Here is a 17,231-nt window from a genome sequence, read left to right on the forward strand (position 1 = left end):
GCCCCCAGATACTGTTTTAAGTCAGTACTTGTCATGGATTGAATTGTGTCCCCCAAAAATATGTGTATCCATTTGGCTAGGCCATGATTCCTAGTATTGTGTGGTTGTCCACCATTTTGACATCCAGTGTGATTTTCCTATGTGTTGTAAATCTTACCTCTATGATGTTAATGAGGTGGAATAGGTGGCAGTTATGCCAATGAGGCAGAACTCATCTACAAGATTGGATTGTGTCATGAGCCAATCTCTTTTGAGATGTAAAAGAGAGAAGCCAGCAGAGGGAAAAGGGAACCTCATACCACCAAGAATGCAGCACTGGGAGCAAAGTGTGTCCTTTGGAGCCAGGATCCCTGTGCCTGAGAAGCTCCTAGACTAGGGGAAGATTGATGACAAGGTCCTTCCTCCAGAGCCAACAGAAAGTCTCCCCCTGGAGTTGATACCCTGAATTTGGACTTGTAGCCTACTAGACTGTGAGAGAATAAACTTCTCTTTGTTAAAGCCATCCATTTGTGGTATTTGTTATAACAGCCCTAGATGACTAAGACAGTACTGAAGTCACTCCTGATTTTCACCCTTCAGCCAAAGATTAGACAGATCTATAGGACAAACAATAACACACATAAGAAAAATGTCTCATAGTTCAATCACATATATGAGACTAAATGGGCACATCAGTCCACGAGCAAAGATGAGAAGGTAGGAAGGGACAGGAAAACTGGACCAGTGAAACAGGGAACCCCAGGGTGGAGAAGGAGAGAGTGTTGACACATCTTGGGGTTGGCAATCCATATCACAAAACAATTTGTATATTACTTGTTTAATGAGAAACTAATTTGCTCTATAAACTTTCACCTAAAGCAGGATTAAAAGAAAAAAAAGATACAACCTAATCCTGTAGATTGTGTCTTGCCTCATTAACATAACTGCCTCTAATCCTACCTCATTAACATAACAGAGAGCTCACTCCCAAATAGGATCACAACCACAAGCATGGATGCTAGGATTTACAATATATAGGATAATTACATCATCACAAAATGGAGAACAACCACACAATGGCCTAGCCAAATTGACACACATCTTTGGGGGATACAATTCAAATCCATAACAGCCACTATAGGGGAAAGTCTTTGTCTCTTTTCAGTTTCTGTTTCTTGGCTTGTTGGTGATCTCCATATGGCATGACATCTATCTTCCCCCATCTCTGTTTGCTTCTTTTGTGCCTGATCTGCTCTTTTTATATCTCAAAAAGTGATTGGTTTAAGACACACCCTACACTAATACTGCCTCATTAATATAACAAAGAAAACCCATTCCCAAATGGGATTATAACCACCTGTATAGGGGTTAGGATTTACAACATATATTTCTGGAGTACACAATCCAATCCATAACAGCTCCTAAAGGCCCATGTCTCCAACCTCTCGCCTTCTCAGTGTGCTCTAGTTGTTGGTTTACTCGTCTATGTACTCTACTAGATGGTAAGCTTATTGAGGACAGGGTACTTATCTTATCTTTATATCTGGACCACTCTGTTAATCTTTGTTAAATGTACAAATAACTCCAACCATTTGCTTCCTCTGTTTCTGCTCTCAGGCTTCTGAGAGCTCTGGAGAAAGTACAAGACCTTCAGGGCTGCTCAGAAAGTACAAGACCTCAACTGCCACAAAGGCCAAAGCTTTAACACACTCATCATCCTATCTTATTTCCATGACCTTCCCTCCTTCTTCATTACTTGTTTCACCAGGAAAAAAAAAAATGAGCCATTCAGTGGGACTGGAAATTTAAGAACCTCACAGGTTTCCTCTCCTGACCTAAAGATGAGGTCTCCTCCCAGGCTTTGAAAGACTAGCCCTGGGGGCTCTTGATCCATCTCTTCCATGTCTTTCTTCCACCAAGTCATACTCCTTTTGTATCTTCACTCTTCCCCTCTCCAGTAATTCCTTCCCCTGTGTTCACACATTCTAAAATCCCCTACACCTTTCTCCAGTAAAATCAGAACAAAATAACACACAAAAACTTTAGCTTTACTTTCCCCTCAAACCACTGCCTTTTCTTCTTCCCTTCACTATCAAATCTCTTATTGTTGTTGCTAGTTGCCGTTGATTCCCCCTGAGTGGACCCTATGTGTTGCAAAGTAGAACTGCTCCGTAAGTTTTTCAGTGGCCGTGACCTTCCAGAAGCAGATTGCCAGGCTTGTCTTCCAAGGCACCTCTGGGTGGGTTCAAACTGCCAACCTTTCGGTCAGTAGCAAGTGCTTAAACGTTTGTGCTACCAGGGACTCCTGTCGAATCTCTTAGAAGTGTCAAATGCATTTTCTCACTTCCCACTCATTCCACAGCCCATTATATTGGGTTCCCGGCCCCGTCTGAAACTGTCCTCTAGAAAGTCACCATTGATTTCCTGCTTTTCATATATAATGGCTTCATCCTACGAGTGAGTTGTGTTATATCTGATTCTGGGCCTCCTTCTTCAGATGTTCTTCCACCCCTGTAGCTTCTGAGGCACTATTCTTCTTGACATTCTCCAGCTGTTTCATCTTAACCTCCTTTGCTGCTTTCTCTTTCCCCAGGATTCCATCCTTAGTCCTCTTCACTCCTACAAACTTCCCTTTGTGGGAACTCAACAGAGCTGTGGTGCCCAATTCTACATTTCTACCCTCTCCTCTCCTGCTGGGCAGACTGGCTGCACAGAAAAATTCTGGGCACATGTTGTTTCCAATAGTTCCTATTGCCACTGTAACAAATACCCACGAACTTTGTGCCTTAAAACAACACAAATTTATTATCTTATAATTCTGGAGGTCATAAGCCAAAATGAGTCTCACTGGGCTAAAACCACCAGAAGCTAGAAAAGTAAGGACAGATTCTTCCCTAGAACCTTTGAAGGGAGCATGGCCCTGTCAACACCTTGAATTCAGACATCTAGCCTCCAAAACTGTGACAAAATTAATTTCTGGTTTTTAAAAGCATTAAAAAAAATCTTATTGTGGCAAAATGCATGTAACATAAAATCTACCATTTTGAAGTGTACGTTTCATTGGCACTAAGTGCATTCACAGTGTTGTGCAACTATCACCACTACCTAGTTCCGGACATTTTTCATCATCACAAAAGGAAATTCCCATTAACAGTCACTCTTCATTCTCCCACATCTCCAGCCCCTGAAAACCACAAGTCCCGCCTGCTTTCTAACTCTATAAATTCACCTATCCTGAATGTTTCATATAAATGAATCATACAGTACATGGTCTTTTGTAACTGATTTCTTTCCCTTAGCATAATGTTTTCAGGAATCATTCATGTTGTAGCACGTATCACTCCCTTTCTTTTAATAGCTGAATAATATTCCATTGTATGGATATGCCATATATATATTTTTAATTTATCCATTCATTCGTTTAGGGGCATTTGGGTTGTTTCCATGTATTTATTGCCTATTGTGAATAGTGACGCTATGAACACTGGTATACAAGTGTTTCTGTGAACATATGTTTTCATTCCAGGTGATTTTTGAACACAGTATTTTAACTGTATACCCTCAGACAAAAAGAACTAATAGTTAAATCCAGTTAATAGACTTCTTTTTCACAGAGGTTACTGTTTTTATCGCTGTGTGACATCCAGGGGTGGATTAACCAATAAGCAAGTTACACACTGTGTTTACTTACTATTCTGTAGTCCAGTTTCACCTGTTTTTCATCACAGATGAAATTGTGCATTACAGATGACTAAGTAAGCACAAGTAAGCCGTGTATAGCTTGCTTATTGGGCAATTCGTCCCTGGTGCTGACTCATAGCAACCCTGTAGGACAAAGTAGAACTGCCCCATAGGGTTTCAGGCTGCCACATCTGCCACAGCTGGGGGGTTCGAATCGCCAATCTTTTGGTTAGCAGCTAAGCGTTTAACCGCTGTGCCCCCAGGGTTCCTTTTGACAGAGGTATGGGTTAGAAATTCTGAAACTTCTTTTTTTGTATTTTAGAATTGAGCAAATATAAGGGGACTTCTAAGTCAATTGCAAAATAATTCTATTATGAAAACATTCTGCATCCCACCTTGAAATATGGCATCTGGGGTCGGTCTTAATACAAGCGGCCATCTAAGATGCATTAATTGGTCTCAACCCACCTGGATCAAAGGAGAATGAAGAACATCAAGGTCACACGATAACTATGAGCCCAAGAGACAGAAAGGGCCCCATGAACCAGAGACTTACATCATCCTGAGACCAGAAGAACTAGATGGTGCCCGGCCACAACCGATGACTGCCCTGACAGGGAGCACAACAGAGAACCCCTGAGGGAGCAGGAGATCAGTGGGATGCAGACCCCAAATTCTCATAAAAAGACCAGACTTAATGGTCTGACTGAGACTAGAGGAATCCCGGTGGTCATGGTCCCCAAACCTTCTATTGGCCCAGGACAGGAACCATTCCCAAAGACAACTCATCGGACATGGAAGGGACTGGACAATGGGTTGGAGAGAGATGGTGATGAAGAGTGAGCTGCTTGTATCAGGTGGACACTTGAGACTGTGTTGGCATCTCCTGTCTGGAGGGGAGATAGGAGGGTAGAGAGGGTTAGAAACTGGCAAAACTGTCACGAAAGGAGAGACTGGAAGGGCTGACTCATTAGGGGGAGAGTAAGTGGGAGTATGGAGTAAGGTGTATATAAGCTTGTATGTGACAGACTGACTTGATTTGTAAGCGTTCACTTAAAGCTCAATAAAAATTATTAAAAAAAAAAAAAGAATTGAGCAAATAAACAAATATATTGAGGACAATGGGAGCTGTGTTTCTCATACTGAGAGACCAAGAACCTGTTGTTATCCAGTCAATTCCGACTCACAGTGACCCTATAGGGCAGAGTGGAACTGCCCCATAGGGTTTCCAAGGAATGGCCGGTGGATTCAAACTGCCAACCTTTTGCTTAGCAGCCGAGCTCTTAACCACTGTGCCACCAGGGAGAGAAGGGAATCACAAATAGGAAAAGGGAGAAGACTAGAATGAACCCGGTGAAGTTGGATTGAAACTGAAGATCATATTAGTTTCCTCGGGCTAATACAAAGTAACGACAAGGTGCTACAACCTGGGTGGCATAAAACGACAGAAATTTATTCTTTCACAGTTCTGGAGCCGAGGAGTCTAAAATCAAGGTGTTGGCAGGACCACGCTCCCTCTGAAGCCTCTAGTGGAGGGTCCTTCCTCGCCTCTCCCAGCTTTTGGTAGCCCCAGGAGTTTCTTGGCTTGTACAAACATTATTCAATCTCTTCTCCGACATCACATGGCTAGCTTCCCTGCCTGTCTCTGTCTCTGTGTCTTTTCTCCTCTCTCTTCTCCTCTTCTTATAAGGATGCCAGTCATATTGGATTAGGGCCCACCCTACTCCAGGATGACCTTATGTTAACTGAACTGCTTACATCTGCAAACACCATATTTCCGAAAGGTCACATTCACAGGTACTGAAGGTCAGGACTTAAACATATCTTTTGGGGGGACACGAATCAACCCATAACATAGATACTAGTCTGAATTTATCGTTTTTAGTATATATATACAGGAATATATATTCAACATAGATATACAGATGGATAGATGTAGGTATAGACATACATATAAATCTTAACCCTGCCTGCTGAGAGGGCCTAGAAGCAATTACGCTCCAGTGAGAATGAATACCCCTAATGCCCAGATCTTGATTTCTCAATTCCATTCTCCAAGAAAATGAACCAAGGCTCCTTGAAGAAATAGTTGATTTCCAGGCTAGGACAGAAAAAGAACAAGTTCAGTCTGGAATAATTTGTTATGCCAGGATGTAAGGAAGTCTTCAAAGAATGATGAGAACATGTCAAAAACACATAAAAACTTGGACATCATATTCATTGTAGTTACTCACAATAGCCAAAAAACGAAGACAGGCCAAGTGTCCATCAAAGGATGAATGGATAAATGACATGTGGTGCATACATACAATGGAATACTATTCAGCCGTAAAGAGAAATTAAGTTCTGATACATGCTACAACATGGATGAACCTTGAAAATGTTGTGCTGAGTGAAATAAGACAGACATAAAAGAACAAATGTTGTATGATCCCACTTAAATGAAATATCTACAACAGGCAAATGCATAGAGACAAAAGGTTATTAGTGGTCAGCAGGGGGAGGGGGAAGGAATAGGCAGTTATTGCTTAACGGAGTCTAAGTTTGTGCTTGGGGTGATATGAAAGTTTGGGAAAGAGTGGTGATGACTGGACAAAATTGTGAATGTAATTAAGGCCACCGAATTGTACACTTGAAAATGGTTAAAGTGGAACATTTTATGTTATATATATTTTACCACATTAAAAAAAAAAAAGACACAGGAGCCAGCTTGAAGGGGCTCCCACTAGCCAAATCTGGGACAGTTTGACCATTAAAATAAATAATTGTAGTAATGGATTATAAACCACAGAATAAAATAGGAATCCATGAATCCACATTTATATAAATAAGTGAATAATTAAATAAGTAGGAAAGAAGGGAAAGCTATTCCTTATAGCATAATGCCAACTAATAAATATAAAAGGAATGACAGATTTAGAAAATTACCATTTGGCAAACATAGATTTAATTGATTCAAGCAAGGAACATGGACCCCTGCAAAGAATCCTGAAACTAATAGGTAAAATTTTAATGAATAACAGAATATTTGTGTAATATTAAAGTATCTCCTCATAAAATATTTATTAATTACAAAGGGATAACACAGTAACTTTACTGCGGAGAAGCTGGCAGAGACCACTTCAACCCAAGTGGCCAAAGCAGTGGTGTGCTAGAGCCGACTCATACCAACTCACAAGGGGCAACTGTGCACATCTCTTCCCAACTCTGTGTTCAGTGACGTCGGGCGTAGTTTGAAACTAGTCTCACTGGTCGTATTTACACCATGGAAATAGGCAAATGTTATAAATCAGGACTGCTGCTTCTTTTTTCTTCTTCTGGAAAACCAGCTGTTAAAACATTTCTCAGCACAACACTGGATCGAAGTTACCAACACTGAGTAACACACCAAGGACACAACATCACTTGTGTGGTATTCTGTCAAAAATGTGTAGCGTCAATGTAATGATGAGAAATCATCAGACAAGCCTAAATTGAGAGCCATCCTACAAAAGGACTGGCCTGCACTGTCAAAATATCAAGGTCATGAAAGACAAAGACAGACTAAATAACTGTTTCAGACTAAAGAAGACTAAGGAGACATGCCCTGGTAGTTAAGAGCTTGGTAGCTAATCAAAAGGTCAGCAGTTAGAATCTGCAAGCTGCTCCTTGGAAACCCTGTGGGGCAGTTCAACTCTGTCCTATAGGGTCTGTATGAGTCAGAATCGACTGGAAGGCAGCGGTTTTTAAAGAGGCATGATAACTAAATGCAATTTGTGATCCTAGGTGGATCCTGGAACAGGAAAAAAAAATTGTTTGCTATTTAAGTACATTATTGGGAATTTGTGAACTATGATTGGATAACAATGATAAGAGTATTATCAGTGTGAATTTCCTGATTTTGATTATTGTACTATGGGATATGTAAGAGAATGCCCTAAATACAGAATTGTACAGGGATAAAGACACACTCACTGATCTGCAATTTACTCACATGGTTCGGGGGGAAAGAATTGTATCTAGAGAAAAATGATAAAGCAAATGTGGCTAAATGTTAACAACAGGAACTCTGGGCGCTGGACATACAGTTCTTTGTACTATTCTTGGAACTTTTCCGCCTAAAACTATTTAAACATTATGTTATAAAAGAAAAAAAAAAGTGAAACCTCCCTGTCCCCTTCCCTCATCCCCAGGTCTATGAGGCTGCAGATGGAGGGAAGCAGTGAGCAAGGATTTGTCTGAAGCCTCAAGGGGTCCCAAGACAGCAAAGGCCAGTCGGAAGTGAGGGCAGCGCCTACGACTGACCCATGCCTTTCTCCGGCACACCTGTTCCTTGGGCCACAGCCCCTAAGGTTAGATGTGCAAGGACAGGTGAGTGGGCACTCTCACCTCCTTCCAGAGCAGGTCCTCCGCCTTTGGATTGGTCATGGGCTGGTGATGTCTGTCATTCCCCGCAGGGCATGCCAGAGGCTCAGAGAGGCTCGGAGTTGCGCAGTGACCGCAGGTGCGTGGGGCTCCCATCGCCAGGTGACCCCGGCCAGAATTCTGGCGCGTTGTCCCAGAATCTCTCCTGTGGTGGGCGCCCCTCTGGCCAATGCATCTCAGTCTCAGATGGCTAAGGCCACTCCCCTTATCCCGGTGTTGGAACCCTGCACCCTGGGGTTCGGTACTGGGGCTCATGGCCACAGAAGCAAGCTGGGAGCTCCCCAGTGACGGGAGGAATTAAGTAAATGCATCTTCTTGGGAAGTCTTAAGCTGACTTGTGGCCCAGGTGCCGCTACCAGTGAGCTTCCAGTGGGTGCGGAGGAAACCTTGGCCAATACCAGTCTCCTTCCCGCCCCCATGTGTGTTTCTGGGCTTTCCCATTATCAATTAGTTGGAAATGCACATAAATATGTCCCTGCCTTGCAGTCTGTTCTGATCTACAGCCTCCTGCTTGGGAGACAGACAGCAGGTAGTGGGGACTCAGCAAAGGTATTGTACTTCTGCCACTTACCGGGGTACATTGTCTGATGAAAGCTTATTCACAGGATGAAGCCAGTGTATTTGAATTTTGCGGTGAAAACAGTGGATTGCACTGATAAGAGACTGAGGTGCTTCTAAGCTGTGTTTATTTTGGTTGCTTTTTTGAGTGTCCTCATTCAGGCTGTGTAGACAAGGAAGGGAATGCCCGTGGCCTAGCACAGCGCCTGGCACATAGTAGATGCCTGGTAAATACCTGCATGACTTTATAACACTCTGCCCATTCTCCAGAATTGGAGTCATCATTCTCCAGAATTGGAGTCATCATTCTCCCAGGACCTGTACATCTGGGATTGTTTCTGCCTATGTCGGCACTGGCATCATTCTTTAAAATGAGACTTCGAAAAAGAATCTGAGCTCTTAAGGTTTGTGGAAGAAGTCCTGAGGTTTCCAGTGGTCTCAAATGCTGAGTAGTGTATCTTGGCGAGAGGAGACTGAATAACAGAATTGTGAGCTGTGTTAATTTTTACTCTGTATGCATGGAATCTGATTGTTACTCCCTCTCTTTATACATGCGTCTCTTACACGACCCCCAAGACAAAACTAAAAAATTCTATATTGAGAAGTCTGAAGATGACTGTTTATTTCTATTGAGCAGACAGGCATATCAAGCAAATAAAGACAGAAGAACATATAATCAAGAGTATAGTGGGAGAGGGTAAATGGATTCTTGTTAATGATTCACAGCAACTACACTTACCCTCGCCTGTTACTAGAGAGAAAATGTCATCAGATAACCAGTGGTCAGCAGATGAGGATGAGAGCCCATTGTCCCGGCTGACCAGGAAATCTAGAGACTCCCCCTTTGTCCCTGTAGGTAAGTATGAGCCTTGACTGGATACCAGAAAACTGTTTGTAACAACATAAAAATGGCTTACCAGTATCTTTGAGGATTTAAGTACTTCATATAATTGAATTTTTTTTTTCAGATAATCGAAGCTAACCCCTCTAAGCATGAGTATGATTTAAGCTTTCAGAACAGTTTCTAGTACATGGTGAGTTCTCAGTAAATGTTAGTTATCATTACGAAGGATCCAAGTCAATTTAAGTAAGAACAGAGCCTTGATTTGATCAAGAAAAGAGAGCCAGGTTTTTGCTAGAAAGTAAGTAACGATAAAAATTGGATATATGTATATCACTGAATAGTTTTGTTCAGCTCTTGTTATCCATTTTTATATAGGGCTATCTAACATAAATTATGAGTTCCCAGCCAATCCAGATGGGATTGACTGAATGGACTTTTACTTTCTCAGGATGACTCGGGATCAGCAGGAGCATATTACACTGAGAGTCTGTTAGGGATTACTGAGATGTATAGGTCTCTTCGTCCTACAACTAAAGAACTCTTGTGTCTGCTGTTTACAGATTTTTGTTTCTTCCATTATTGTGGATACCGTAATTCTGTCGATCAAAAAAATTCTGCTTCGAATGTTCTAGCTAAATACCCAAGCTTGACAGAACTGTGAGTCCATTCAGAGTAAAGAAGCTCTAAGTGAAAGCCTGGGCTTACCTGGTCACTGGGGAGCATGAACTCTGTGGTGTTCATTTGGCTGCTCAGAGGCCATTTTTGCTGGCTTCCTGGTGTGTTCCACATGTTGAGGTCGATGCTTCAGTAAACTCTGGATAAAAGGAATGGTATTATAATGGCACCTGGAGCCTTAGCCTCTTCACCCTTTTCCCACCCACACTTACTGTGTTTACATTTTCGACAAATACTATATGTCTGTAGACATAAAAAAAAAAAAAAATACAGAATCTAAGCACCAATATTATGCAGACTGAAAAAAAAAAAAAAAAAAAAAACAGAATCTAAGCACCAATATTATGCTTTAAAATCTAAGCATTCTCTTTCTTCTTTTCTGGATGCTTAAACTGCCCTAAGTATTATTACTGTATACTGCAGCCATGACTCTTGGGTTCAGTGTTTCTGGAAACTGTTAAAATATCTTGTTTAAATCAAACTTATATAAGTTTGTGAATATATCGATTCCATAAAAGCTGGTAAATAGATATAAATCACGTTTCCATTAAGTGTCGCTGCTAATCTACTAACTTCATAAGTGTCATTATTCACATATCAACAAGAATCAAAATTTCACTTTACAGTAATATCCCATATTTAGAAGTTTCATTTAAGGTTTGTAATAGTACCGACTAGAAATGGAAAAAAATAATTTAATAGTGACTTATTCATCTTAGCATTTTGAACTAGAAAAACAATTCAAGAACTTACTACTTAAATAGATCACTATAACGAACAGAGATTAATCACTGTTCCTGGTTTACATTAAATTAATGATTAAAGCAGAAAGATAAAAGTGTTTCTAGCTAAATTCAATTATATACAAACACCAGAGAGACTACATGGAAAACAGTAACGGTCTGTCTTTAATCGCTAAAAGAAACAAAGCCAAATTAAGTAAGAACAGAGCTTTGATTTAATCAAGGGAAGACAGCCAGTTTTTTGTTTTTTTTTTTACCAGAAAGTAAACAATGATAAAAATTGGACACATATCATTGAATAGTTTTGTTCAGCTATTGTTATTTTAAGTGCTACAGCTGCTAACCAAAGGGTTGGCAGTTCGAATCCGCCAGGCGCTCCTTGGAAACTCTGTGGGGCAGTTCTACTCTGTCCTATAGGGTCGCTATGAGTCGGAATCGGCTCCAAGGCACTGGGTATTGTTATTTTAACAATATCTACTATGTACCTCCTGCCACAGAATAGAGTGTCCTGAGCAGATAATTTACAAAATATTTCTATTTGTTACCTTAAACAACTCCTGTGATCATAAATCCATTCACGTAAAACTCTATTTACCTTGTTTAAAATCGTTTTGGGGCCACTAGTAAGGTCTCTGTATGGATTAAATGTATTTAAAATCTGTTCTGATAGATTATTTGGTTTTGCTTTTTTCACTTAACACTTCATATGCACATTTCTGTATATTAGAACTTTAGGTATTTATAATTTTTTAATAGCTATGGCAGTTTTTCCTCAGGTCGGACCATTTGGGTTGTTTAGTCTTGCCCACACGTAGCCAGGAACATCTTTGTGTCAATTTTTTGAATTTTGTTTTGGTTATTTCCTTGGAGTATGTTTCTAAAAGTGGAATTTCCAGAGCAGAAATCATGCTCAGTTTAATATCATTTATTACATATTCCTAGAGTTATTTCCAGACTGATTTGGCCAGACTTACAGAGATTTCAGCATTGTACCTGTTTTTCCGTGTGCCTACAATCATCATTTTATTGTCTTTCGTTGTTTGCTGTTTTTATGTTTATAGCACATCAAACCCCGACCAAAACCAAACCCATTGCTGTCGAGTCGATTCCAACCCCAGCGACCCTAGAGCAACTGTATAGGACGGAGTAGAGCTGCCCCATAGAGTTTCCAAGGAGTGGGTGGTGGATTTAAACTGCCTACCTTTTGGTTAACAGCCAAGCACTTAACCACTGAGCCACCAGGACTCCTGTAGTGCATCATTTTTATTTTAATTTTATTCACTGCTAATCAGCTTATAAAAATATACGTTAAATGTGATTATTTACTCTGATACTTGTTTCCAGTTATTAAATGGATCCTGAAAGAATACAAACACCCTCACCCACACACGGAAACACACATGTGCCAGCATGGCTCATCAAAACTTGCTATTCCACATAAAAATCAATCACATTTTTATATACTTTTCTAGAATCACAGTTTTTCCCAGAGGTATATACTTATTGTGCATATATTCCTATCTTTTCAGCTCTCATTAAAATGTAACTTCTCATTTTTTTAGAGAAACAAAGTTTTTATCACCTGACTAGATTTACTCCTTCTTTGATGACAAGTAGCAAGGAGCAAAGCCAAAAGGTCAAAAGCTGGATGCTAGATATTTCGTGGGTTTACTCACTGGCTAAGTGACTTGCCCCAGATAAAAGCCTTCCAGCATGCACAATTTGAAATTGTGCCTCAGGAAAATTACAAGGTATTAGACAAATTACTATGTAGTCCAAATTTTTCTGGGAAGAGACAAAACCACAAATATTGAATTCAAGAATGTTCAGGGCACATTTTAAAATCCAGTCGGTCAAATCCAACATGGTTCCGTTTTTTAAAATATTCTTTGGTGTCTTGCCTGCTTATCTTCCAGGTACTGATCCTTTGTAAATTTTCTCATTGAACTCTCTAAACTCTTGGGAATACTGTCCTGCTATTTACATAACCCTTATTTTTTCAATTCTCAGGGATAGCAGGCTTTGTGACTGTGGTGTCCTATGGTCTTTACAAGTTAAAGTACAGAAGAGATCAGAAAATGTCCATTCATCTTATTCACATGAGAGTCGCTGCACAAGGATTTGTTGTAGGAGCTCTGACTCTAGGTAACCTGTTTAATTTGTATCTGTGTTCAGCTGTCTTTGAGAGTATTTTTTATTCATTTAAATTAGAAGGTGACAATACTTGTTTTGAACGGTGAGGTTAGGCAAATGAGGGGAGAGACTCGGGTAAGTATAATGGGTAAGGAAGGGTACAAAAGATACTGATCTTCACTTGGTTGGGGTTGCTGTCCAGTTGTGGACTTAAATATTTCTTAGAATTTTCAGCACTGACTCAAAATCTCCAGCAGAGAACCAGCATGGTGGATTCTGTTATCCTGAAAAAGGTAACAGTGAAAAGAGGAGCTAATATGTCCCACTGTATGTCCCTCAGCCCAAAGCAGTGGTCCTATCCAGACAGCTAAGAGCAGCAGTCATAGTTCCCAGCCTGTATGGCACAGCTAAGAGCAGTGGGCATAGCTCCTACCCTAGACTGCACAGCTAAGAGTTAGGGTGAAACTCTCACGTATCCACTGGATATTTGAACAGTGGATGTGCCTATTAAAGTAGTTTAACTGGGAAGAAGACATTACTGGAGCCCACAAGTATCTTTGTCCTTTTATTACATGTTTGAGCAATAGGGAATTTTTTTGTGTGTATGTGTGTGTTAACCCATAAATTAAGCAAGACCTACACAGTCAAATCCAAAGAACAGGTTTAAAATTATCTGGTTAATTTTAGGAATGGGGAATAAAATTGGAATTTCAATTTATTAATTTACATTGCAAAATATAGCTGACACGTGGACTGGGATCTGACTGTCCTTGAGATCAGTATACGTCTTCCCTATACCAAGCCACAGGGTATACCACATCATAGTCAAAAGCCAATTTGTCAGTTAACAGTGAGAAATCCCTTCTAGGCATGCTGGACAGCTTATATGCTCCTCATGAAATATCAAATCATAATCAGGTTTTGTTTTTGTTTTTTTTTTGGTAAATCTGGAGTCACATGAATCAAACGTAAAAAAAAAATTTGGTTAATTCAAGCTAAATCAGATAGTTCTAACAAGAAATCCATTATGAGACCTAAATTATCTAATTTTCTTTTTTTTGTCTCCAGTTAATGATGAGAACAAGTCACAGTGTTCTTATTTCTACTTCATTCTGTGCAGAGTGGGATCAGCCTAAGAGTAGGTCCAGGGTTATGGAATGAGTTATATGGTAATTATCTTATTACTCTGAGCTGTGAGATCTGAGTCTTGAACCAAATACAACAAGAACCAAATATAAGTAAACTTGTAGTTATAGTCTTTATTTTCATCATTGAGCAAACATTTAATGAGCACCTGCTACGTGCCAGACACTACTGACCTAAAAGTTACAGAGATAAGACTCAGTCCCTCAAATAGTTGAGTTTGGTCTCCTTAAGGAGAGAAATCAAGGACAAAAGAATCCAATTCTGGTGCTATAAAATGATAGGTGTTGACAGAGAAAGCACAGGTTGCCATGGAAGCACAAAACTAGGACTGGGAGGTCAAGGGAGACTTCTCTAAGGAGGTAAAGTGTGTGATGAGTCAAGGACATGGAGGAATAAATTAGGCAGAGAAGGAGATCAGGATTCCAGGCAGAAAAGAATACAAAGACATGGAAGCATGGCATGTCACTGGAGCTCCACATAGCAGTATGGTGAGTGGATCAGTCAGGCTTCCGTCAGAGAAGCAAAACTACTAGTAGTAAGTTATAATAATTTATTATAGGTATTTGGCCTTATGCAATTGTGAGGCTCTTACTTATATATCTGGGAAACCCTGGTGGTGCAGTGGTTAAGAGCTACAGTTGCTAACCAAAAGGTCCACAGTTCAAATCCACCAGGCACTCCTTGGAAACTCTATGGGGCAGTTCTACTCCATCCTATAGAGTCGCTATGAGTTGGAATCAACTCGACAGCAACGGTTTTTTTTTTTTTTTTTTTTTTTTATGTATCTAGAGCTGGGGCCTGAAGTGGCCAGGATAAGCAGATAGGAAGGAAAGATGGATGCAAAGAAGGGGAAGCAAGGATAATCTGGAGCCTGCAAGGATGAGCTGGAACCCACAAGGATGGACTGGAAACTTCACGGGTCTCTCACGATCTTCAAGCCTCCCAATTCAATGCTGGGAGTGACCTATAAGTAGAAGCTGATAATCTTCATCCAGAACTAAACATGACCTAGCTAAAAAGTCAGAGAAGGTGAAGGAGGAAATTCAGCAGGGGCCTTAGAACTGCAGGTTTGGTTAACAAGGTCAGCCAGCGGATAAACAAAAAAGTGCTGCAACTGTGCCTTCCAAGTGTAAAAAGAATTTGGCTTCGTTTCTGCCTTCTAAATCTCATGTGCACCAACACAGGGAATAAAGGGAAAGCAATTGTGAAAAATGCCGTTACACCGGAGGGGCGGGGCCAAGATGGCGGAGCAGACAGACGCTTCTGTTGAGCACTCTTTATAACAAAGACTGGAAAAAACAAGCGAAACGAGTTTATTTGTGACAAGCTGGGAGCCCTGAGCATCAAAGGCAAGCTTAGACAATGAACTGAGGGGCAGGGGGAGGAAGAGGCTGTTCAGAAGTAGAGAGGAGTTACCGGACCTGAATCGCCGGGAGCCCTCAGGCACCATTTCCAGAGCGGCGGCAGCGGTGGCAGGCTGGTACTAGTGTTCGGCCAGTTTCCTCAGGGAGAAGCAGCCAGCCACACAGCCCACTCACACCTCCAGAACCTGAAGAGAAGGGCGTTCTTGGCAAAAGCTAAGTACTTACGTATATTTTACTGCACCCCCACCCCCACCCCCAAGCCGGCCTTGGCAGCTGAATCCCTGGGCCTGAGATAGACCCTGGAGAGCACCTAGAGCCATCCTCCTAGCCTTGGGGAAGGAAAAAACTTGCAGCTGGGGGGGAAAGATAATTTGACAGCTCCACTAACCGGGGGAGCTCAGGACAGAAGCAGCTCCTGTCCAGGCATAAACCGTCCGTGGACCTTGAGCACCCTTCCCTTCTGCATGGACCTGTGTGGGCCTATTTTGGGAGAATAGGCCCTTATTGGCAAACGCCAACCATTTCAGCTGTGCGGTGGAGAGGTGGGTGTTTGATGTTTGACATTGCTTTGCCTATTAAATAAGGTCCTCACCTACCCACATGAGGGACCTAAGGACTGGTAGCTCCACTCAGGTCACCCAGCCACCCGCAACAGGGATCCAAAGATAACTGGTACCTCCCAGTCCTTACATCCAAAAATTTTGGGTGCCCATGGTCCTTCTGCAGAACCCACCCACCAGCACGCTTTAGGGAACAGAGATGCGTTTTCCTCAGAGACACTTGGTGGTCGGTTCTCAGCCCCCTGCCTTGTTCAGAGAGTGACCCCCTGCTGCAATCAGATACCGGTAGATACACCAATCACCCCTGCCCCTCTAAGACTGTAGGTCAGAGCCTGTACCACACACTTGATATCAGCTATCTGGAAACCTGAGCTGAATTCATACAAGAAAACTGAATGGACTCCTAGACTGATGTACCTGATAACAGCTCTAGCCAGCTGGGGACAGGACATCAGAGCTCCAAAGGCGAAAATAATCAAGCTAGCTCACTCAAGCAACCCAGGGGGGTACACCAAAACAAAACAAAGCAAGGAGCTACGACACAGTAAGCAAGCATAAACTAATATAATAACTTATAGATGGCTCAGAGGCAACAGTCAATATCAAGTCACATAAAGAAACAGACCATGATCACCTCAACAGGCTCTCAAAACAAAGAATCCAGGGATCTTTTAGATGAAAGTGCATTCCTGGAATTAACCAGATGCAGAATACAAAAGTTTAATATACAGAACCCTTCAAGACATCAGGGAGGAAATGAGGCAATACACAGAACAAGCCAAGGAATGCACAGATAAAGCAATTGAAGAAATTAGAAAGATTATTCAGGAACATAATGAAAAGCTTAATAAGCTGGAAAAATCCACAGACAACAGTCAGAAATCCAGAAGATTAACAATAAAATTACAGAATTAGATAACTCAATAGAAAGTCAGAGGAGCAGAATTGAGCAAGTAGAAGCTAGAATTTCTGAACTCGAAGATAAATCACTTGGCACTAATATATTTGAAGAAAAATCAGATAAAAGAATTTTTTTTAAATGAAGAAACCTTAAGAATCATGTGGGACTCTATCAAGAGAAATAACCTACGAGTGACTGGAGTACCAGAACAGGGAGGGATAACAGAAAATGCAGAGAAAATTG

General features: G+C 41.2%; 2 protein-coding genes across 2 annotated transcripts in view; one reads left to right on the forward strand and one right to left on the reverse strand.

The window, feature by feature from the left end:
- HIGD1C (HIG1 hypoxia inducible domain family member 1C) overlaps positions 1-17,231 on the forward strand; it is an 88,087-nt gene that overhangs the window by 47,851 nt on the left and 23,005 nt on the right. The window contains exons 2-3 of the mRNA XM_049883165.1: positions 7,833-9,478; positions 12,895-13,029. Of these exons, the coding sequence (XP_049739122.1) occupies positions 9,385-9,478; positions 12,895-13,029 (229 nt within the window). The 5' untranslated portion in view covers positions 7,833-9,384. The remainder of the gene's footprint in view (positions 1-7,832; positions 9,479-12,894; positions 13,030-17,231) is intronic.
- SLC11A2 (solute carrier family 11 member 2) overlaps positions 9,800-17,231 on the reverse strand; it is a 68,684-nt gene continuing 61,252 nt past the window's right edge. Inside the window, exon 18 of the transcript XR_007517205.1 lies at positions 9,800-10,280. The gene's annotated coding sequence lies outside the window, so the exon portion shown is untranslated. The remainder of the gene's footprint in view (positions 10,281-17,231) is intronic.

Source organism: Elephas maximus, chromosome 4 (genome assembly GCF_024166365.1).
Source record: "Elephas maximus indicus isolate mEleMax1 chromosome 4, mEleMax1 primary haplotype, whole genome shotgun sequence".
NCBI lineage: Eukaryota > Metazoa > Chordata > Mammalia > Proboscidea > Elephantidae > Elephas > Elephas maximus.